The sequence below is a fragment of the Mus caroli genome, unplaced genomic scaffold, assembly GCF_978045245.1.
Source record: "Mus caroli unplaced genomic scaffold, Mus_caroli_1 scaffold_1, whole genome shotgun sequence".
Classification (NCBI taxonomy): Eukaryota; Metazoa; Chordata; class Mammalia; order Rodentia; family Muridae; genus Mus; species Mus caroli.
Window position 1 is genome coordinate 152736410 of NW_028227256.1, and position 23978 is coordinate 152760387.

At 52.9% G+C, this 23978-nt stretch overlaps 1 protein-coding gene across 2 annotated transcripts in view; it reads right to left on the reverse strand.

The window, feature by feature from the left end:
- Positions 1–3924: 3924 nt before the first annotated feature.
- Positions 3925–23978, reverse strand: part of Kiaa1614 (KIAA1614 ortholog) — a 31775-nt gene continuing 11721 nt past the window's right edge. For both annotated transcript variants that reach the window (XM_029479341.2, XM_021164911.3), the window contains exons 4-10: positions 23759–23902; positions 16238–17769; positions 14586–14742; positions 12488–12740; positions 9832–9959; positions 8830–9014; positions 3925–5162 (exon numbers count right to left, since the gene is read on the reverse strand). In XM_029479341.2, coding sequence (XP_029335201.1) covers positions 4969–5162; positions 8830–9014; positions 9832–9959; positions 12488–12740; positions 14586–14742; positions 16238–17769; positions 23759–23902 — 2593 coding nt within the window. In that variant the 3' untranslated portion in view covers positions 3925–4968. The remainder of the gene's footprint in view (positions 5163–8829; positions 9015–9831; positions 9960–12487; positions 12741–14585; positions 14743–16237; positions 17770–23758; positions 23903–23978) is intronic.

Genomic DNA, 23978 nt, shown 5'->3' on the forward strand with positions numbered 1-23978 from the left:
ACCAGCATAGGGCTGGGGAAGGCTCAGCACTGAGAGCGCTTGCGCTGCGCTGCAGTCCTGCGTTCTCTCGCCAGCACCCATCTGGTGGCACACTGCTACCTATAACTCCAGTTTCACGGGATCCCACCTCCTTTGCTGGCCTCTTGGGCACCAGGCATGCATAGGTGTACATACAGGCAGGCAGGCAGACAGACAGACACTCACATATTAACCTTAAGAAAGAAATTAACAACTAGTCTAGTGCCTATAATCCCCAGCTATTCCAAAGTCTGAGGCAGGAGGATTTAAAAGTGAAGGCCAGCCCGATGAACTTTTGTGAGACCTTATCTCAAAGAAAAAAAAAAAAAAAGAAAAGAGAAGTGAGGTATAAAGTAGTACAGTGGTGGTAAAGGCGCTTACCTTCAAGCCCGATGACCCATTCAATCCTGGGAGCCCATGTGATAGGAGATGGGTACCATGACACATACATACCCACACACATGTAAGTGTAATATATGTGCGCACACACATACACATGATGTAGAAAGAGGCTAGAGACATAATAGTTGAGAAGTAGAGTGCCCACCTAGTGTATGAGACCAAGTTCAATCTCCAGGTTACACTCAGATACTGCTGGCACCAAGTTTGACTGGACCACAGGGTTTTGCTTCAGGAAAAGCTGCCCGTCTGCCATGAGTAATGGCAGGCAGGTATCTCACTAAAGCTGTCTCTAACCTGGCACATTCCTCAGGAGCCATCTACCTTGGTTTTTGAGACAAGATTTCCAGCTGGGGCCTAGCTGACTCCAAGGACCCTTGCACCCCTGTGGTGACAAGCATCCATCACCATAGCTGACAAATGTGGGTGCTAAGAATCAGACCCTCACACTTCAGGAGACGAACACTCCTGATGGAGCCAGCTTCTAAAACATCAAACTCTTCCGTGCCTAAGGTAAAGCATGGGTGACAGTTGCCTCGGTCCTGACCATGTCTCAGAGCTGTTACTAAAGCCTACTGTTAGTTAACTCTGAAATCTGATCTAGGCCTTGGCATAGTTGCATAAATTCTAGCCACTCAGGAGGCTGAGGATTGCAGCAAGTTCAAGGCCAGCCTGGGCTAACCCAAGATAATAATTCTAGTCCAGGAGCTTAGGAAGTCAGCCCCAGTGGTATTTGGATTTTGTTTATAAGAATACTGAACAAACTTTTGATCTTAGTAACCCAAGAAGACCCGGAGACTCTGTCGAGTCCGCGGCGGCAACAGTGGCAGTGCAAGATCTCCTACCACATCCTCAGTCCTTCCTCCCGATTTAGCTTCTGAGCTGGATGGAGGCTGGTGAACTTGGGGTGTCACAGGGCTGAGGCTGGCCCTCCCCAGAAGCTTTTGTGGTCCCCAGGTGGGATGGGCCCGCTGCCTAGGGGTCCTTCTAGCCCATGCCATGCCGATTTGCCGTATCTCTCAGCTAAAGCTGACTCCATTCAGGAGGTGTGGGCATCCCAAAGCACAGAGCAGGCCTCCCCTCCATGCCTGGCCCCTGCCCAGAGCCCCAAGGGCAGCCCCACACTGTGATAGGGGCCTGAGCCCAGACTGCAGAAGGACAAGACAAAGACAGGCCTGGCAGGTGCCCGGGCATCCACAGAACAGTCCCGGATGCCCTCCAGGACTGGCAGGGCAGCTGTTGAGCCCTGGCTCCGTGGGCACAGTATCTGAGCCAGTCCCAGCAGCTCCCTTCCTGGGCCCAGCCCAGCGACCTGGCCAAACCCACAGCCTTTGAGAGCTGGGCAGAGCTTGCCAAGGAAGGCTGCCATTTCTGAGCAGGTGTTCTGGCTGCCCTGGAAAGAGACTTCACAGTGCAGAGTGGGAAGGGATCCGGGGACGGCAGGAGTCTGTGAATAGCTCCAGAATATGCCTGGGGAGAGAAGAAATGGCTTGGGCAGGTGCACCAGGACAGGACAGTTGTTGCCAGGTAAGTGAAGGATAATTGTACTGAGGAAAAGTCACCGTCTAAAGGCCTCTGACTGCACGACTGTGTCAGGGCTAAAGGGAGAGGGAACAGCGCCAGCACAGCGTCATGGTTTGCTCCCAGGACTGACACTTCTCTAATCCTTGTAAAGGTTGCCAGGCAGTGGGTAGGTGGAAGAGACTCAGCAACGGCCACAGATAAACAGGAAAAATGAAGTTCCCATTCATTTCACAAAGCTGTGCTTAGGAGCGCCTTTTCCCTCCTCACCACCAGATCTCCAGCTCTGCACCCGGCTGCACCATGCCAGACACTGCCACACTGACCAGGTGGTGTGCGATTCTTGCCCCTCCTTGTTCTGTTTGTTAATGGAGTCTTCCTCATTTCCCCCACCTCTCCAGCCTGCACCAGACCTGGCTTAGGGCAATTAACTAAGTTCTAGAAGGTTCTGATGGTGCAGTTTCTGGAGAACCACACCAATAGCTCTATAGGTAAAGCAAATGACAGAACAGACAAGATGCTGGAGAGAGCAAAGCACTCTCCCTATCCCCCAACATACACACACTCACACACACACTCACTCACACACACACACATGCCAGGGACCACAGCATTGCTTACCCCAGGGGAAAGCAGAGGCCACGGGGTGCCTCAGATCTCAGGTCAGAGGCAGGAAAGCCTGTATACCTTGTACATTCTCACATCTGGGTTCTGTCCTTTTCTGCCCTGGGGGAGGAAACATGGAGGAAGGCTAGAGAAGACAGGTGGACCTCACTCGGGGCAGACAGGGCTGGGGACTGCCATTGAGCTGGGTTTCCCACCTTTGAAAGGCCAAGAAGCAGGACACTCCTGGTAGGCTCCGTTTAAAGACGGGTACACCAGGGCCTGGCCAGCAGAACCTCCTGCCGCCCCAGCCTCCTCCTGGCCTCTCCCGGCCCCTTCACTGCATCTCTCCAGAAGACATACACCTGTATACCTTGCTATACAGAAAGCAGAGGTGACTTCTGCTACTGACATTCCCCAGAGGTGAAATTTCTTTAGTGGCAGCTCCAGGCTAGGGAATAGCCAGCAGGACAGTGGTTCTCAACTTTCTAACACTGCGACCCATTAATACAGTTCCTCATGCAGTGGTGACCCCAACCATGAAATTATTTTCATTGCTACTTCAGCACTGTAATGTTCCTACCTTTATGAATTGAATGGAAATATCTTTGGAGACAGGTTTGCCAAAGGGGTCGCACCCCTTAGGTTGAGAACCACTGCTGTATGGGGTCGCCAGGGTTTCCCCTTGATTGTAGCTTTTGCAGGGAAGGGATGGAGGCAGATTCATCTCTCAGTGCTCCAGTGCCCTCTTTATGCCCTGAGGTTTCATGCACATGGTACGCTAGCTACTCATTCCACTTGCTAGAAGCCCCTTTGTTCTGCTTTTTCTCCAGCCTGGGGTAGTCCTAGCCATCCAGTCCTGCACTCTTGGGGCTCTGAGACAGTCCCCCACTTCCCTTCCTCTCCCCAGCCTCTGGGGCAGGAGCAGCGGAGTTGTAGCTGACTTCTGCTGCAAATGTCCCCATCTCTTTCCCAAGACAGGCTAGTTTCCTCTCTCACCTCTCCACAGACAATACTCCCTCAGTGTCTTCCTTGTCCAATAAAAACTGCCTGTGACACTCATGTCAGCCCAATCCAGATGAGACCACAGCTGGCACTGTGGCAAGATCCACACCGGCAGTGAGCCACACACTACCCCACCGTGCACCTAGCCCAAGGTTCTTAGCTTCGTTCTCTCAGATCTCAGCCTTGCCAGGGCTCCTCTCCTGACTCAAGGTCTGCAGAGCCTTCTGCATCTACCCTGGCCATGACCCTACCCCTGCAGGCCTCCACATGTCCCCTCCGAATGCCCCCTGGCCATACCTGTACCCTTCTGCCCCTGCCTTGCCCCAAGCCTCTTAGGGCTGGTAGAGACGAAGTGAAGACAGAATCCAGCAATTCCAGTGAAAGCAGCTTTGGCTTTTTAATAATTTAAGACTGACGCCTGTCCAGGCATCTAGCGTCCCCAGCCCTTGAGCAGGATCTAAGCTGAGCAGGCTGCACTATACCTAGGTGGGATGGCCACCCCCAGCTCACAGCCTCCCTGCCTGCTGCCCACCCACAGCTGCCACCAGGGAGGTCTGGATAGGAACCCTGCAGCTGGGGGAGAGCCAGACACCAGCTGCAGCCCTGGCTCCAAGCTGGACAAGAGAACAAAGACAAAGGCCCGCCCAGGCCAGGCTACAACAACCTCTGTCTAGGCAGGGGTGGAGGCAAAGGGTTGGCTGGGCCAGCCCCCCCCCCCCATCCCACATGGCCACACTTGCTGCAAATGGCAATAGTTTCATTTTTCAACTTTGTGTTGGTCATAAAAAATCTCTAGTAATTCTTAATATTCTGGCTCCCAGAATCTCTCAGAAGTTTGCATACCCAGAAGGGGCACAGAACTCCTGACAGGCCATATTTCACAGAACACACAGTTAGGAATATGTGCTCCTGGCTGTCAGGCTGTGCCAAGACACTGAGCCCTTTCTGGATCAGAAGCAAAGTGTCACATGGAAACCAGGCAAGCCACGGCTGAAAGAGATGGGGCACAAAGCCAGGGTGGCCACGCTGTCTCTGGTGTGCTGGGGGCTGGGGAGCCTTCTCAGTGAGTGTGGCCAGAAGCTGAGGCCAGCTCTCAGGGACCAACCCAAGGATTAGTCAGTGGCAGTTCTCTCCCTCCAACAAAGGAATGTGACCACTTCTGTGAAGGAAGAAACCAGGATTCTCTGTCTCTAGACCTGTATAAACTAGTGATCTTAACTGAACGTACACACGGGTACTCGGCCTCTTCCTGCAGGGGGCCGATCAGAACAGCTTCTGCCACTGCCCAGACAGATGCCTGATCTGTGAACTGCATTTTCCGTTCACATGTTATCTCTGGGTGGCATGTTTCTAGCCCCTCCTGCTGTGTGTGTGAGTCAGGCGTCCTGTAGGAGTGTCAGCAAGAGCAGCGGTACTTCTGGGTCACTGGGGGACCGGCCTTTGTCTCAGGACACGAATGGACAAGCTCTCTACACGAGCCAGTAGCTCTTTGATGTGAGCCAAGCCCAGCCCAGCAACCTTGGCCCCTTCCACCTCCAGGATCTCATCCCCGACCCCAAGCAGCCCCGAGTACAGCTTAGCAGTATCCAGGTCAGCCATGGCCTGCACATAGAGCCCTGCAAAGGAAAGGAAGAGAGGAGATGAGACGTCATGCAGGACACAGTGACACACCCCTCACAACTGATGTCAGGTGTCACTCCCTACCCTCTGCCCCATGCTTAACCTCATTTCTCTGTGGCCTCTTTCAAAATAGCAAAACCCCTGCAACTGATGCCTGGAGACACTCCATTATCTGCCTTCAGTTTAGCACGCATGAACTAACCTTTTCTGACATCAGCTTTTATGTGCACTGTGTTGCTCAGGATTCATAAATAGATGGAGTCTGTAGCTCAAGTCACCCAGGCTCAGCCCAAAGGCCAAGGCAGGGGACACGTCACTAGAGTAATACAAGTGGCTGGGACCAAATCTCCTTCATAGTACGATGCAGGATTACTGCTGGCCTCAGGGTCACTCACACAGTTCCTCACTTGGGATTTGGTGGCATGTGGTCAAAGTCCAGGGAAAATAGATGCCCATGTCTACAGCTTTAAGCCTGTTTCTTGCACCCTTCCCTCTACCACTCCAAGAGGCTCAGCCTGGCCAGCGTGATCATTCCTTGGGTTGTAAAATGATCAAGCCCATCAGGGACTTGTGGCTGGCTGCCAAGAAAGCCATGTTGTAGGGGAGCTATGGGGCCTTGGTTTGACAGGGCAGGTCTCCAGCCGCTGCTGCCGCAGCCCAGTCCACCTGAAAGCTGGGCATCTTTCGGGTTCTCTGTCAGCTGCCCTGCCCTGACAGCAGACATGGGTTGGTTCCTCTGGGGAAAGCTGGAGCCCGCTGCCATCCTCTGCTGTGTAAACATTGCCAGCCTGCTGGAGGACAGAGGGGGACAGCCTCTGCGGGTGACTTTCCTGCAGCCGACAACACAGTGGGACCTGGGGACAGGTGAGCAGTCCTGACCCCTTCACCAGCTGGCTGAGAAACATGTGGTAACTGCCCACATAATACCTTCTCCAAGGACTCTCCCTAGTCAAGGTGCTTAGCACAGGTAGGGTGTCTGTTCTGGTGCCTCCATCTGTGGCTTGACGCATCATGGACTGCGGGAGGTGGTACCTTGGCCTATGGGTCCAGAAGATCCCCTTCATTGTAGCCCCTGGGTCCCAGAGAATCCAGGCTCTGAATATGGAATCTCCAAGCCCTTTCCTAAAGGTTTGTGGCCATTTGGCCGAATCTGAGCTCCGTACACACTTCCTCTCCTGTTTGAAGTGTGGCTGTCCCTTTTGGTGCTTCTTGGCCAAGATGAGCCTTTCCAGTGAGGCCCTGTCTCTAAATAACCAAGCTCACAGTTCTTTGGCAGAAGGCTTTCCCAGTGGGATCCTGCCCTGTCCTTCATCTCCTTTCTCGGGTGCTTGAACAGCTTACCTGCTGGGACTACAGGTTGGTGGCATGGAGAGGGAGCCACCCCTACCTCCCGATGTGAACCCACAGGAGTGTTTGGTATGCAGCAGGAGAGGCAGGTGGAAAGGAATGACAGAACCCAAAAGAATGTAGCCAAGTCAGACCAGACACTGACGTCACTCCAGCCATTTTGGGGAGACTTGGGTAGGCTTCCCAGCTGAAATCGTGACTGTGAGGCAACTCTGGCATTTGTGGTCTGCTGGAGACAGCCTTTGCTAAGGATGCTAGATGCCTATGTTGTAGCTAGTTAGAAGCAGAAGGCAGGGCCTGCTGTTTTTGTGGGGGTGGTGTCAGATGAGATTCATGCTGGCATCCTGACTGACGCTCAGCAAGGAGCCAGAGCAGCCCCAGACCATGGCTCCTCTCCTCTGAGGCTCAGCGGAACTGGCCCTAAGCAGCCTGTGGTAGAAGCACCAACAGACACCACACTGCCTAGTGTGAGACCCCTATGTGACATCTGGTGGCCAAAAACAGCAGCAAGAGTGGGGCTCCACCCAGACAGCCTGGACGGCACTCAGTCTGGCTTCCCAAATGTCAGTTCCCTGTGTGTGCGCTGACATCTGACTCACCCTAGGTCCAGACTGGGGGAGGCCCACGCTGTTCCCTATCACACATGTTTTCTACCCCCTTGACCCCCCCCGTCCATTCTCTGCTTCCCCCACCCCTCTTACCCTGACAGGAAGTTCAGGTCACACTAACTGCAGTTCAGCAGATTATAGCCCCTGCTCACCATCTCCAAGGCCACCCTCCCACCACCTGCTATTTGATCTGTCTCCTGGAGTCTGGACATCACTGTAGTTCCCTTCACTGACCCACTGTGTATTCTCAACACAGCTAGGTATCACCCTTCTGTTCTAAAATCTCTTCCAGTAGATGGTTCCTATGCCACTCGGTGAGAAAACTCCAGGTCCCATAGGTCAGGACAGCATGCAGCCTCTCCGAGCTCAGCTCTCAGCCTGACCTTGTTTCCCTAACAGCAAGACCCATGGCCCTTTAGGACCTTCACAGTTGGTAGCCCCTCTACCTGACACATCTCCTGTTTGTCCTGTCTCCACCGGAGTGTCATCTCAAGCCTGTCTACCCAGTACCGGCCATGCCTGTTTTATTTATATTTGCTTCTTGGTGCATTTCACTATGCCATGTTCATAATATAAAACATATGAAGTAAATGTGTAGATCTGGCCTAGCACCCTTGCTGGAGCACACGCTCCTGAGGCCTGAGGTCTGCAGTCTGCGTGCTCCATGCTGTGCTGTAACCCCGGTATCCAAGATACTTATTAGCAGGCACCTGACACACATTAACTCACAGATGCCGAGTGATGCACAGGACAGGAGCTAGCACACACGCTGGATCTGGCACCCAGGAAGAGCTTCTGGAGGGACGAGGAGAACTTTTCTCCATTGCTCAACCAAAGCCCCAAAGGAACTTGACCCCAGGGGCTTTACTGAGGATCCTGAGAGCATACCTGAGTCTCAACAGCCACTGCCATGGGCCACACGGAATCCAAAGGTGCCCTGCAGCACAGCGTGTGCTGCAGACACGGCAGCAGGAAGGCTTTCACAGTTAAACAGCCCTGGCCTAGGACACTGCAGAGCAGACTACTCCTCTACAGGGCCCAGCAGCACAGACTGCTGGGCGTGCCTTTCCAAGTCATCCCCTCCCTCCTCTGCCCACTCTCCCTCAGCTGAGCAGAGCCTGGGGACAGCTTCCAAGGGTTCATGTACTCACACATTCTAGACCATGGGCTTTGGCCTGGGCAAGTCAGGTTGCCACACAGGACTCCTGGATGTAGAGGGACCAAGAACTGGTCAGAATTCAGTGACGGTGGTATTGAATTAGGATACAGTAGGCAACCCCTCCAGACACCTGGAGCCAACATCCATCAGAACAAAGCCTCCAGGAGCTGGGGAGGGAGGGCTGTGGACAGGACTGCAGACAGGCAGGCCCACTCCACAAGCCCAGACACACCAGCAGCTGGAGGATGGGGTGGTTGAAATACATCAACCACATCAAAGGAATAGCTAAGACCCGGCAAGCACAGACAGTTTCCCTCTGCCCCTCTGGAAGAGTCCTGCTGGCTCGGATTTCTAGATGTCACAGGACAACAGGGGGGGCAGTGGAGTCAAATCGGCCAGCTCTACCCCCTCAGCATGAGGGCTCCTGGGACCTGGCACCCAGGAAGAGCTTCCGGAGGGATGAGGAGAGCTTTTCTCTATTGTTCAAACAAAGCCCCAAAGGAACTTGACCCCACTCCAGGGGCTTTACTAAGGATCCCGAGAGCATACCTGAGTCTCGACGGCCACTGCCATGGGCCACACGGAATCCAAAGGTGCCCTTTGGGGGTCGCTGCAGCTGCAGTTGGCTCGTGCCATCTGGGAACACCTCCACCACGCGGCCCACAGTACGAGCCAGGCTAGGGGCACCCACATCTTCCACACTGAGGGCACGATGGGGAAAGGCCTTGGCTGGCCTACAAGGAGACCAAAGACAGTAACAGTAGGGTTAGGTATCACAGCCAGTTTTTTCTGGGCCCTATGGTGACCTGAATCTGATGTAGGAACCGTTCTGACAGGAGGGGCTGGTTTCTCTGACCTCAGCCAGAAAAATGAGCTCCCTAGGGTGGAGACTGGCAGTGTCCACGTCTGCTGGCGGTTGGTATCTCAGGCCAGAGAGCCTCGAAGCAAGGACGGTGGTCTCTAACGTGTTTAGAAAGAGACCTCTGAGCACCCGAGGAAAACTATAATTTTATCTAATGTTTTCAGGAGCCCTTCCCCCACAAAGTCCTTCCATGAAACCCTGAGTAAAAGCAGATGACCAAGGGGGCCTGGGCCAGGAACCAAGGGCCTCTGTGGGGGTTCTCATCTGGGTGTTTAGAAAGAAAGATCTTTAGCTGTGTTACTGATCTCAGGATGTCAGCAGACAGCCAAGGGAGAGAGGCTTCAAGCCTGCAAGTGCCACCTTCCAGCAAACCCGTGCCTCACAGTGCTCAGTGCACATGGCAAGGGCACAAAGGTGTCATTCTGAGATGTCTGTGTTGTTCCATTTCTCCACAGTGGAGATTTGTGGACGGCAACACTCAGCTACTCTGCTCCACACTCAGCTACTCTGCTCTACACTCAGCTACTCTGCTCCACACTCAGCTACTCTGCTCCACACTCAGCTACTCTGCTCCACACTCAGCTACTCTGCTCCACACTCAGCTACTCTGCTTCATTTCCTCTTCACGAGACAAATGGGCTGTGGTGCCACTCTGAGTTTATCATTTGGGTCACTTGTGCCATGCTTACCTGCTGGGTCCACTGCTGTCCCCTGACCCCTCTACCAGGTAGAGGCTGGACCGGTCTCCCTTGCCACCTAGCAGAGAATGGAGGTTCTGGAAGGAAGTTGCTCTCCGATGCTGATGGGAGGATGACACCTAGTGGGGAAGGCCCAGTATTACAGGTGAGAAAACCAGCCTGGGAAGGGGTCCCCACAGAGGATTTGCTGGGAACCATAAACCTGAGGTTTATGGAAACAGTGGTGTGGTGCAAGCTTTGGTCAGGACGCCCGGGTGCCCAGCAGGAGTCAGCGGAGCCTGCTTCAAAAGATGGGACTGCACAGGAGCTCAAAGCATTTAGCATTATTCGCGTGCCTATCTCACTATGAAAATCTCCCCAGCACTCAAGCCTCGGCAGAAGGGTCAGGAGGACCAGCCAGAGTCATATAGGAGACCCTGTCCAAGGGGGAGGGGCTGGGGGTGGCTCTCTGGTGGCATACTTAAGACACACCTTAGAGCAGAAGGCGTCCAGCTGGGAGTGGGGGGAGCCAGGTAACATGACAGCTCCAGGAGTGTATAACTGGGAGCAGAGAGGCTTTGACCAAGAAGGCAGGCTGACAGAGGCAGGCTGGTCCTTGAGTGAGGCTGGAAGCAAGAGCTCACCAGCTGGGAAAAAAAAAAAAAGGACCAGGTGCCCAGGCAAAAGAAAGACAGCATGAGAAATGATATGTGGACACGGGAGAAGACAGGGACACGGGAAAAGACAGGGACATGGGAGAAGGTGTGGTATGTGCTAGTCAGGGGTAGAGGCTCAGGCATTTGTGCTCCTGAGAGACAATGTTTTTTCTTTTAGCTTGATTTTTCCCCCCAGTTTTTCAAGTTTCTGTACCATCCTTCCTGTATGTCTTAGCCTTTTTGAACCAGGCTGCTCTCTACCTTCAGCCCCTCAGCTTAAACTACAGCAAGACCTCTGAGACACAAGAGACATTGTCATTTCCCTTGGGTGACTTATGGAGACGTTCCAGTGGTGAGAAATGCAAAGGCCACAGCTCCACACCTGAGAAGTTTATCTGGAGAGCTTCCAGGGACAGGAGGTGAATGCAGTGCTGTCTTCATTCCCAGCTCACCCTCTCCTTCTCCTCCACCCAGCAGACACTGCACAAGGGCCTCCACTCCTCAGCCTCAGTGAAATCAGTCCATGGACTGCCATTCACCCTGCGTTCTCTCCCCTCCTCGGCCCTGGAAATAAAAAGCTCTAGTGCCTTAGACCAGCACTTCCCACCCCGGGAGTCGAGGCCCTCTGGGGGTTGAACAGCCTTTTCACAGGGGTCACATATCAGATCCTGTACATTTTTACATTGACATTTACATTATGATTCATAACAGTAGCAAAATTTGTTACAAAGTAGCAACAAAAATAATTTTATGGTTGGGAGTGGCCACAACATGAGGAACTGTATTCAAGTGTCACAGGGCATTAGGAAGGGCCCTGCTTTAGGCTAAGGTTTCCTACCTAACTCTGCACAGGGGAGGGTGTGAGAACAGAATAGCTCTGCGCTCCCAGCACAGAGCAGGGTTTCCGGAGGCCTGGTAGAGGTGAGTGTGCGGAGGTGATTTGCTAAGCCTGGCACTCAGAGAGGGAGATACTTAGCTGGTGCCCTGTATTCACTGAATGTGAACTGGGTACACTAGCTACTGAGACAGTACTGGGGGTGTAGAAATCATACTCCAGTGAGGGGAGAGAGATATGGAGGGGTGAAACCCTGTGAGAAGGCAAACAGCAGAAGCCATGCAGCCTAAGGACTGTGGTGACTTCTAAAGGAGGAAAGGACAGGCGTCATCAGGTAGAGACAGCAGAGGCCGTCAGGTGCAGATTCAGTCAGACTGCGTGATCTGACTGTAGAAGCGTCTGTCTATTCAGCAGAGGCCAAGAGTGTTCTGGGAGAGAGAGGAGATGTAAAAGCCACAGACAGCGGATCCGGAAGCAGTCCTGGCAAGGCACCATTGGTATGGCCAGGTCTGTGCAGTCTCAGAAAAACCACCTTGGAGGCCACGTGGAGAAAGACCAGAACAAAGAGGCCAGTCAAGGCTTGCCGTGACATTACAGATGGGAATTGTTTAGGGGTTGGAGAGATGTCTAGGCAGCTGAGAGCATTGGCTGCTCTTCCAGAGAACCCAGGTTCAATATCCAGTACCCGCATAATAGCTTATAACTGCTTATAACCCCAGTCCAAGGGGGATCTAATGCTCTCTTCTGGCTTCTGTGGGTACCAGGCATGCACAAAGATGCACAGACATATATATGAAGGCAAAACACACAGAGAAAATATTTCTTTTTAGAAAGAAAGGAAGGGAGGGAGGAAAGAAGGAAGGAAACAAAGAGACAAAGAAAAGAAAGCTCATTTGGACTAAAGAGTCACTGTGGCCAAGGAGTAGGTTAAAGAACGCAGGGCATGAACTCTCCAGGACACAGGCAACAAGGGAGAGAGAGAAAGGGGATAGGAGGTGGTGGGTGAAGAAACAGGATTAAGGGTCACTCACACAGTAAGCACAAGTACCGTGAGGCAGTTGTGAGGATGCTGGCAGCTCGTCACTGCTGTGACTTGGACTTGCCTCCCCTTCCACTCTCATCCCATTAGACCGCACCACTGGAACCACACCCTCTAGCCAGGGCCCTGGGGACTCACCAGATGCAGGGTCTGTAACGATGGGGCTCTTTTCACTTTGGGGGTGCTGGTCTGTGGAGCCAGGGCTGAGGGTTGCAGTTGTTCCACACTGTAGCTTCGGGATGGGCCAAGTCTGGGCCGGGGTGTGTGGCCCAGGGCTGAGAAAAGCTTTTTGAGCCCCAGGGCGGAGGTAATGCTACCCCTCCTTTTCTTGTTCCCATCAGAATGGGTACCTGAGGGTGACTTGTGCCCTGCACTGGCCTCAAGTGATGCTCTGAAACGCAAAGGGGAGGGCATGAGCTGGCTGCATCCTGCATCGTAGGGTTCCACAGATCCCAATGGACCAGGGCCCATGTCCTCAGGGAGGGTCTAACAATCAGGCTATAGCAAGGAGAGCCACGCAGACTCTGCCAGGTGCCCCGTGAAAGTAGAAGAACAGTCCAGGATAGCCCCCTCCATAGCACACAGCTGTGGGTCATAAGCCATCCACTCCACTCCTGCGGGATGTCTCACAAGCCTCCTATCTGTCCACCCTCAGCTAAGGGTATATAGAAACTTATCAACAACAGGCCACAAGAAGAAGAGAAGCCAAACAGTGACGTGTGGGGTGAAGCAGGGTGTGACTAGGTACTTGTTTTGTTTTGTTTGTTTTGTTTTTTTTTTCGAGACAGGGTTTCTCTGTAATAGCCCTGGCTGTCCTGGAACTCACTTTGAAGACCAGGCTGGCCTCGAACTCAGAAATCCGCCTGCCTCTGCCTCCTGAGTGCTGGGATTAAAGGTGTGCACCACCACACCCGGCCCGTAGGTACTTATTTTAAATAGTTTCCAGGGAAGATCTCTTTGGCAGAAAACAATCTTTTTAGCAAGGGCCAATGACAGGAAGGAATCAGGCCATTGAGCCTGAAGTGAGAACTGTTGGAGCACAGGACAGCTGGGTCCTCTGTCTGAGCAGAAACAAGTCTGATGAGTTCAACGACAGCAGCCAGGTAAGGAGAGAAGCAGGAAGGGGTGTGCGGTGAAGCAGGGCAGGCAGGGAAGTCCCACCACGCCAAGCACTGTCAGCCTCGGGAAGAGGAGAGGAGAGGCTACTGTGGGGCTTTAAGTAGGACAATGATACCATTTAATTGGGTTCTGAAAAAATATTCCCTTGTGCAGCTAAGAAGCGAGACAGCTTAGACCAGATGGTAGAGAGAGGGGCTGGGGGCTGTCGAGGGCTGCCGGTGGGTAAGGGAGGGAAAGCAGGAGGAGGCAGATCGAGGTCTAAGCTGTGGGGACAGCACCACAGCTGCTGGGAAGGGGGTGTGGGGAAAGCAACCGTGGCGTTTTTATTGAGGGAACAGCTAGATACTTGAGAGAGACGTCCAGAAGGAACTGGCCAGGAGGCCGAGTGCCGTGTGCAGTCACAGGGCACAGTCTGGAGCTGGGGAAGCCCTTACAAGTACCAGGTTTGCCTAGGCTTTGAACTTGGTCCAAGGAGGTTCCAGCAAGGTCTCAGGTGGCTAGGCCTCAGCTGATGCAAGGAAGGGGATCAGTCTGCATCCTGGGAGCACCTTGAGGGCTGTGGCTCTCAGCTGTATCATTAGTAGCTGGGGCTCAAGGGTGGGGATATTACTCCATGCCTCAATGAAGTCCGTCAGATAAAGAGAATTAGCAAAGGTGGGGCCGGAGTAGGTCAAGTGTGTGGAAGTGGCATAGAAGCCTGAGGACCTGAGTTCAGGTCCCCAGTGCCCACTTACAAGCCAGGCCATGCAGAGCAGCACGTCTGTAATCCCAGTTCCAGGAGGCAGAGACAACGTGGGTTTGGGGTTCAAACACAAGGTGTGAGGCAACTAAGTAAGATTCCCGCAATGTTAACATCTGACCTGTATATATACTTAGATACTTACCGCCATGTGTCCCCAGACACATGTGTACCCCCTTCCCCATGAGCAAACATGTACCACACACACACACACACACACACACACACACACGATTAGGAAGGGTGGTTTAAGGCACCAGGATGTGGTCTAGGGAGCCTTCTGGGTCTGGAAGAGGAAGTTAAAAGACGCTACTGCTCCAGGTGGTATGTCCTCATCCAGCATGCCCTATGCAGTCAGGGCTTGCTCCTGCCACTCACCCAGTGGGCACGTGGCCCTCAGAGCTGGATCCTGTCCTCTGTGAACCTCCTCCCTGCTCCTGGCTGCACTCAGGCTCCTCTGAGGTGAGGGCGAGGGTGATGGCTGTAGAGTTGACAGTGGCGATATCCACTGACTGGAGAGAGTCCTGGAGTGTTCCTGCAACAGCCACAGAGCCGCCCCTGCTACATGACTGTCCCCACAGGTCACACGGGGGAAAGGCCCATTTCCCAGCCTGACCTGAGGAGCAGGAGATGCCAGGGAGAGGTGGGAGCCGTAGGAGCAGAAGCAGTAGAAGCCCAGGAAGCAGTCAGTGAAGGAGGCAGGGCCCATCCTTGAGCATCTGCTAAACTGGAAACTTTGAGGATAAGGGTGGGGGTGCAATGGAGGACTGTGGACTACTGTCACCCCATCACCCAGCTGGGCACCTAATAAGTATTTGTTAAGTGGCAAGTTACTTGTGCTAGGTCATGCCCATTCTGTGTCAAGGGGACACAGTCGAGAACTGGGGAAACAATCTAAAATTGCCACAGCTTTTACTATAGCTTCCATCTTGGGACCATTATATGCACTTGGTGATATGAAGGGTGACTGAACCCTTCATAGACTTGCCCTTGTGGTTCCCACGAGACAGACTGTATCTTAACCCTCCCCGTCTAGATAAGAAAACATGAGGATAGAAGAGAGGAAGCGGTTACCCAGGGGCCCTGTCACTAATAAGAGAATCCTCCCTAAGTTCTCAAGGAGGTGCAGACTCAGGGTTCCCAGAAAGGTTACTGCATCTCAGAAGGTCTGCAGGAAGTGGCTAGGTTCACACCAGCCTGGAGCCCACACAGGAGAGGGAGGCATGGCTCAGCTCGGTGTGGAGGGCGGGAGATGGGTGGAGGCAGAACAACTAGGGGAGAGAGGCTTTGCCGCAGCAACTTCACTGCTGTCCGCTGGGATCACAGCAGTGGGGAATCAGAGCCGGGGTCTGCAACACAGAATCTGCCCACAGCGAGACTCCTCCTCCCTAGGGCAAAGAGCTTTGGCAGCCTTGCCCATTAGAATCTGCCAGCAGGTTGGGCAACCAGGGCCATGGAGGGATCAGAGCGGCAGCTTGCTGTAGCGCTCCCCCTGCTGGTCACTGCACCCCACAGACACGTGTGACCACAGAGAGCCTTAAGGGCAGGGAACCTGCTTGAGTGATTTCCCACAGTGTGCAGGACAGGTCCAAGCTTGTACAGGGTGCATGACCAACAGTGAACGAGGCAGTGCAAAGCACAGAAGAGAGAAGGTGGAAGAGGCGGGTGACTGTCAGTAGTCACTCTTCTAAACAACAGTAGATTCCTCATAGTTTATAAGAGTCAAGTGCCCACAAAGCCTGGCCCCAGCAGCTGTGGACTGAAGCTTCCCCTACACACCCCAGAGTTCCCATCTGGCTCCATCCCCACCGAGGTCCAAGCCCCTGCTCCCCATCCCCCAAGCACAGAACACTGGCTAACTTGCTCCATGCTCTTGCTAAGTCCTGCACCCAGCTGGTGCTCCCCTACATCCTGCAGGCCTGCTGCTGCTCTGAGGGATCCACAAGGTGCTGGGGGCTGGGGGGAGGGGGGGGGTTAAGGGCCTTATCCTAAGGTGATTAGGACGGAGAGCAAATGACAGCAGTCCTTACCATCTCCATTGCTCTCCAGAGGCAGCACAGGCTCCTGACAGCACTGGTCCTTTTCAGATCTATTCCTGTGGACAGCCACTTCTGAGGGCCCCTGCAGCCCTAGAGGGATGCTGCTGCTGGAGTTGTTGTTGAACAGGTCCAACAGTGGATGCTTGGCTTGGGGGCTACAGGGTTGGGGTTGGGGTCGTGTGAGAACCAGAGTTCTTGGAGGGGACACAGGCAGGGGGCTACCCATATGCTCTGCCTGGTGTTCCTGCCAGTGATGCCCCATCTGGACTGACTTCCTTGGAGGCATAGGGCAGAGGGATTTCCTCAAAGAAGGAGGGGTTGGCACTTCCTTGGGGAGGGGCAACGTTGGCTGTGAGGCTGGGAGGGGTGCAGAGGCTCCGTGGCTCCGTGGGAGGGGAGGAGTGCAGAGAGTTTCCAGAGACTCATGGCTTTCAGGAACTTGGTCTGCTTGGCCTGATCCTGAGGACCCGCATGTCTTGGAAAACGGCACAGCATAAACTGTCCTGCATGGAGATCTGCAGTCCTCGGGGTGGGCACAGTGACTTCCTGACCGAGGTCCAAGCTGCCCCTGGGACCAAGGCCTCTTAGGTTCCAAGGCAGGTTTAGGCACAGCATCTTCCTCTGGAAACAGAGTCCCCTGAGGTATGTGTCCACTGGCTTCTCTCACCTCCCCTTCTACAACCCCATCATCAAGCTGGGGCAGGTGAGACCAGGCCTGAAGGCCACAGGGCAGCTCCGCCTCAGCCTTTCTGGACCACCTGGGACCTCCCTGGGGCCTAGAACCATGCCACCGCTGCTGGGGGCTGCTGACTCGGATTTGCTCGCCTGCCCTGCTGGACTGAGAGGTCCTGGCATCAGTACCATCTTTCCAGCTGTCTGAACTGTGGGTGCTGTCCAGGGCAGAGTCCTCCTCTTCCTCAGGGTGTGTGGCAACAGTGTCTGTGATGTGTGTTTCCCGGATCCATTCTGTATGGAGTCCTGGGAATGGGGAGCTCAGACCATGGGGATTACAGGGCCCCAGCAGTACTGCCTCTGCCTCACAGGCAGCCTGGAGACTCTGGAGGACCCTCAGGTCAGAGGCTGCCCTCTCCTCAGCAGGGCAACGCTCCTCCAGACAGCTGCCACAGGCTGGACACTTCCTCTCATTGTCCCAAGGAGGTGGTGGTACAGGGAAGTTACTCTGGTCCAGGCAGCCCACGGCCCTATGAAATGAGCTGCTCCCCACATTGCGGTTAACGTAGTTGGTTAGGTCGGGTTTGGAGCGTAGAGGTCCTTGGTCCACAGCATGGAGCACTGTGCTTAACACTTGACGCTGGCGCTGCTGAAGCCGGTCCAGGTACCGGAATTCAGCCTCGTGGGCAGACTCATCTTCAAAACGGACATGAGACAGAGGCATTTCTTGCTTGGGCCACTGCCCATTGCTGGACTCTATGCTGGAGGGGTCATTCAAGTTCCCATTCTGGAGGTTCTCTCTGTAGGCAGAGGTGGTCCTCAATTCTGGGGCTGGGCTTCTCTGGCCATATCTATTGAAGAGACAGGAGAAAAGTCACATGCAGGGAGGTGGAGAGGATGACCAGTGTGCTCTGGATGTGCTCTGGCCCAGGCCTCGCCACTCTGGGGCACATTCTCCCATGGTGCCTGACAGTACCAACAATCCACAAGGTTACCCCCAGTCAGGCTCCTGGGAAGACACGTGACAAGCCCCAAGCCCTGCAGGATGAGCACATCTCAAAACATCCAAGTACACAGCTGCTCAACAAAACTGATACAGCCTTCTTTATTTTTAACTCACTCTCTGCTGCTGGGCTCAGCATGAGTTAACAAGAAAAGCTACTAAGCCAGGGACTATGCAGAAGAAAGATGGCAGACCTTATGTGCACTCTGTATGTGCATGTGTGTATACATGTGTGTATGTGTGTGTGCATGATGTATGTGCATACATACGTGTGTGCATGTGTATACATGTGTGTGTATGTGTGCATGTGTGTATGTGTGCATGTGTATGCACGTGTGTATACGTGTGTGTGTGTGTGTGTGCGCGCGCGCGCGCGTGCGCACGTGCAGGTTGAGGAAGTGGTCTGACTGGACAGTGACAGATTGCAGAAACGTGTTCAGTCAGTCCTGTGTGAGGAGCTCTCCATCTGGAGATTCAACCAATCACATAATGAAAACATTTGAAAAGAAAACTCTGCATCTGTGTGTCCGTACAGAACACATAGGTAGGGACTTTATTTTCTTTGTCTTCCCTTAAAAGCAGTGGCTCTCAACCTTCCTAATGCTGCCACCCTTTAGTACGGTTCCTCATGGCGTGGTGACCCCCAACCACAAAATTATTTTATTGCTACTTCATAACTATAGTTTTGCTACTGTTATCACTAGTAATGTAAACATCTGATATGCAGGATATTTGATATGTGACCCTTGTGAAAAGGTCATTCAATCCCAAGAGGGTTGTGGCGCACAGGTTGAGAACCACTCAACAGTACAAAATAGAAGATAGCCCCTAAGCACTACAAAGCAGCTACCACTGCAAAGCACTTCTGTCACATTAAAGGCTGAGAGTAATCTAGGGATGCACAGGAGGATGTGGCTAATCAGGGTGTAAAAGCTACACTCTTTTATGTTAACAGCTTAACCATTCGTGGGTTCTGATATCCAAGGGGGCTCCTAGAACCAGCCCCCTGTGACCACTGAGAAGCAGTTTGAAGTCCTGTAAAGCCTCTGAGGGAAGTCTCCATGGGTATTCTGTGGGCCTGGAAGTCTGGGACTTGGAGCATCCCTGACCTGAGGATCCCACACAGGATCCCTCAGGCCTTGCTGGGATGGACCGCACCTGGGCAGACCCTGGTGCCTCTCCTAAGACAACAGCAGAGCTCCTGCCCTAGTCCCTACCTCACACACCCACGCTGCCTTCGGATGCACACTGCTGTGCTGGGGAATCTTCATATCCATTTTAGCTTTAGCTCTGGAAAACGCTAGCTGGTGGCCAGATCCTGCTCAGCTGCACACAAATGCCATCTCAGGACCCCAACAGCCAGGTAACAGACCCACGGCCCACACTTCTTCCTTTTCCTGTTGGAGTTTTCCCCACTGACTGACCCACGGACTAAGTCTTTGGGACTGACTTATGTCACTATCCCCATGTGGTGGCCCCTTATCCTGTTTCCCTCCTGACTTGGTCCCTCATGGAGTACAGCTGACATCACAACACCCACCAGCAGGGCATAGTGACAGCATCTGGGGTAAACAATTAAGGCCCTCACTGCTTCCAGCTCTGGCTCCATCCTTTGTAATGTCAAAGGCCACAAGTCACGTGCCTGATGGGACATTTAAATATGTGCCACACTCGAACCTGTCACTTTGAGCATGTGTCCTCCTTGTTTAATAAGCTCCCCTTTGCTTCACAAAGGCTGATCCTAAAACCCTTTTCTACACAGTACGTCTGGAGCGTGGCTGAGCCTGGGTGGAGATCTCTGAGAAGTTCTCAGATTGCGACGACTACAGGCACCATCTCCAATGGCTGGTAACACAATATCCACTTAGTAGGCCCCGGCACCTAGATACTTGCTCAAACATATTCTGGATGTTACTGCAGAGGACTTTTTTGTTGTTGTTGACAAAATTAACATTTAACCTGACCGATTCTGAGAAAAGCAGAATAACTCTGTCACGTGGTAGGCCTCATCCATCTAGCAGTTGAAGGCCTGAGGTTGGAAAGCCAAGGCTGACCTCTGACCTCCCTGGAGAAATAAGGGATTCTGCCTGCAAGCTGACTTTGAACTGCTTGGCCTGTCCTGCAGGCTTGGGATTTTCCAGAATTCTACAAGTCTGAAAGCCAACTCTTAAAGTGAGCCTCTTTATATACAGGCACACCCCGATGGTTGTGCTTCTCTGGAGAACTCAGAATAAATACCCCTTTTTGGTGTGTCCCTGCTCTGAAGACCTGCACCACCCATCTATGTCTGTCCCAGAGTCAGATGTCAGTGTTGGAAGGAAATACTGAACAACTGCAAACACATCCATCTCATCAGGCAGAACACAGAAGTGGGACAGGCTGGGCAGCCAGGTCTATACAACACAAGCATGGCTCACTGGAGATTCTGCATCCGACTTAGACCACCCCTTCCACCTCCTGGGAGCCAGGGACAATGCCCTGCTTTGCTAGAGGGAAGTGGGCTGTAAGTTCTAGTAAAGAAAAAAATCTGTTGTCAGGGCAATACAGTAATAGTCTGTGTTCTGTGAGCCCCAGCTGTAGCCTGTTTATACACAGATGCTGAACTGAGCCACTTCAGAATTCATTTCAAAGAGAGAAATATTATTTTTATTTTGAAAGGAAAAACAAAAGCTGAGTGTGGCGATACATATCTCCAATCTTAGCATTCAAGAGGCTGAGGCAGGAGGATTCTGAGTTGAAAAAAGTCTAGGCTACAGAGTGAGATTTCCATCTCAGAAACAAGACAGTGATGGACAGGGTGATGTACACCTTTGATTCCAGCACTTGGGAGGCAGAGACAGATGTAAATGTCTGTGAATTCAAGACCACCCTTGTCTCCAAAGTGAGTTCCAGGCCAGCTAGGACCACACAGTGAGTTCCTGTCTCAAGTACAAAACAAAATCCCACAAACCCTACTTCATCATCATAATGAGAATAAAATAAAGATCTAATCATGAAAGTCTCCAGTGCAATTACTCAGACTCCCAGGCCCCAGGCAGCCCCACAGACACAGGCACACAACACCAGGGAGAGGCCTCGGGAGACATGCACTTGAGGCAGTGAAGCCAAAAGCAAAGTCCAGGGCTGCTTTGCCTCTCAAGGTGAAGCCCCTGGAGAACTGGATTCTAGCTGAGCTCAGCCTCTGCTGAAGTGGCCTTTGGGAAGAGCATCCCTTCCCACAGCAACATGACAGGGCTGTCCTAGACACACAGTTGATTTGCTGTTTGCAGGCTCTGCAGCCACACAGCCTCTGGTCACACAGGATACTTTCTCAGGATTAAGAATACTGATCTGAGTCTGCCTTTTCCCCAAGTGGTGACAGCTTACACTTCCAGGAGCTGCTCGATTTCTATTTGAATTGGCTTCTGGACACCACATCTGTTTCCAGCCCTCCCTCCTGGGACAGGCCAGGATCCAGGCTCTCCCGGCTGCCTCTGGGTAGACCTAGGCTAATGAGAGCCTTCTGCAGATTGCCCGGCCTGCCCCTCCTCCCTCATCTTTTGCCAAGCTGTTCTTTGGAAGGAGTGATGAGGAGGGGCTGGGGCAGGACCTCCTGCTTCTAGCTGAGGCCTGGGGCCTGCGCGGCATCACCACCGAGTTAGCTCTGCCTGCCCTCCAGGGTGAGCTGATGGAGCGTAACCTTTCGGAGCAGCTGCAGCGAGCCATCTGGTGCAGATTTTTCAGTTCTACCCTCTGAGGATTCACCAGCGCTGCCAAGTCATAGTAATTCTTTTCTGGACACAGCAGCTGCTGAAGTAGGTCACCTTGCATTTTTATAGCGTTTTTATGGCCAAGAAAGATGGAGATTACCTCACACCAGCTACTGGGGTGTTAAGACGAGCTGGAATGCGCTAGAGAAGGAAGGGTTCAAGAGGACAAAACACACTGACGTCTGCTCTGCAGAGTCTTGCCTATGCGTGCCACACCTCTCCATCACTCCAGTGTAATTCCATAGAAAACTGGGCAGGAGGGCCTTGGCAGCTAAGACATCTCTCTGGATATATGGAAAGCAAGAAGGATACCTCAAAGAAGTCGCCATTCCAGTGAGCCCTCTATAGTTAGAAAAAAAAAAAAGAATAACCTGAAAGGTGCATTTACTAGGATTTGAGGTCTCTTGTGCCCCTCTCTTAAGGGTCACAGTGAGGAGTCGTGGCAGTGGTTCTGTGAATGTCCCGAGCCTTTAGTGAGCCAGTCCAGCATCCCCCATCAAAGAGCACATGACTCGGTTTTACTAAGAGTCCTCATTACCTCACAGTGATGAAGAAGACAAGCAGATCCAATATGCCCTCCATACCTGTGAAGCCACAAGCCTTGCCATTTGCAGAGGTGGGCCTGCTTGGGCCTGGTACCATGTGGCATGACATGGCCTGACAGCTCAGAGCATGAGTAGTGGCTGCATTTGTGTGGGGAGGAATGCCACGAGTGTAGCTCCTTAAGGTGTACCATAAAAAAGAACAACACTGGGGACAGGCATGTGGCTTGGGCAGTCACAGACTGCTGTGCTAGTCCAAGAACCCCGAGCCTCTTCTCGTTAGTCTCTTCACTCATCTAGATGTGCTTACCCTTGCAGCTCCAGCAGGGTGAATTCACCACAGAACCTGTTCTGGCCTCAGCTCTATTGATCCCGTATCCAGCGGTTCAATGAATCTCTCTCCTCTAAAGCCTGACCCAGAACCCGGGCATCACCCTTTGGCTAGGGACCCAGGAGCTCTCTGATACAAGTCAGAACTCTGGTCTCTGTCCTGAATGCCTCCTCTTCTCCTGCTCTCAAAGCTCGAATCAGGTGCTGGGGACCTGGAGCTGGCAATCCATGTGCCCACAGCACTTAGTATACCCAGTGCATCAGCTCATATAGCTGCATACCCCAGAAGATGGTCACTAATAATCCAGAGACCCCCCCCCCCCCAAGGCACACACTAGCCACCAGCGGGGCCAGATTTCAACATGGGTAGCGCTTGTCTGCTGCCTGGTGAGCCAGCTTGGGTCTGGTTTGTAGGCATCTCTGGGAAATCACCATGCCTGTTTTCTGGAACCTTCCATGAGGACCACAGTCACAGTCTTTCTCATCTGTCAGATTTCACTGCACACAGCCAGAAGGGCACTGCAGAAAGGTAGTTACGCTATCTAGTTACCTATCTGTTTGACCACCTGTTTATCCATCTCAGTGGTCCACCAGTGCAGGAGCTTAGGAGCTGTTCAGTAGGTCTGGAGTTCCTCCCTGGCCGGCTCTATGAAGCTCTCTAGCCGTCATGCTTTCTTCACCTCATAGATGTCTCTCTTCCAAACTGACTGGGATCTGGAGTGACAGTGCTCCTTCTCACAGCTCCCTCCCTGAATCTGTCCAGTGAACATTTATAGCTCCCGTAAGCCCCATCTGGGGAGCCACCTCCTCTTGAGAGCCTCACCTGTCCCTTCCAGGTGGAGTGACACATTGCCAGCTCTGCACACATGCTGTCCTCGCCTCCACTATAACCCACAGAACTGATTAGGTGTGTGACTGTCTCTCTCCCAGGAGACTGCGATCTCTATGCTCCAGAGAGCACAGATCACGTATTTTATTTATCTTTATATCTCAACATATGGCACTCTTCTGGGTAATGCTGTGCTGACTAAATGACCACAGCAAATGCTCAACGCAGAAAATTGTGCATGCACGAGCACGGGCACATGCGTGCACACACACACACACACACACACACACACTGAAGAACAGAGGCATTTTGGCCATATTTCAGCTATTTATACTACTGATGCTTCCCTGCCACGAGCCCTCCCAGGCCAGCCTACGCCCCACTCACCGGCAGCCCTGAGCAATGGTGGGCACAATATCATGGCTGGCTCTGAGCGGTTGGGTCTTGGCCTTCATGCGAGCACGCTGAAGCAGATTCTTGGCTTCCTCATGCCTGGCACTCAGCATAGGCTCCAGCTTGGGAACAAAGGTCCTGCAGGGGAGCACAGGCCAGGATGGACAGTGGGGGATTAAAAGCAAACAACACAGCTTAGAAGGCTTTAATGGTA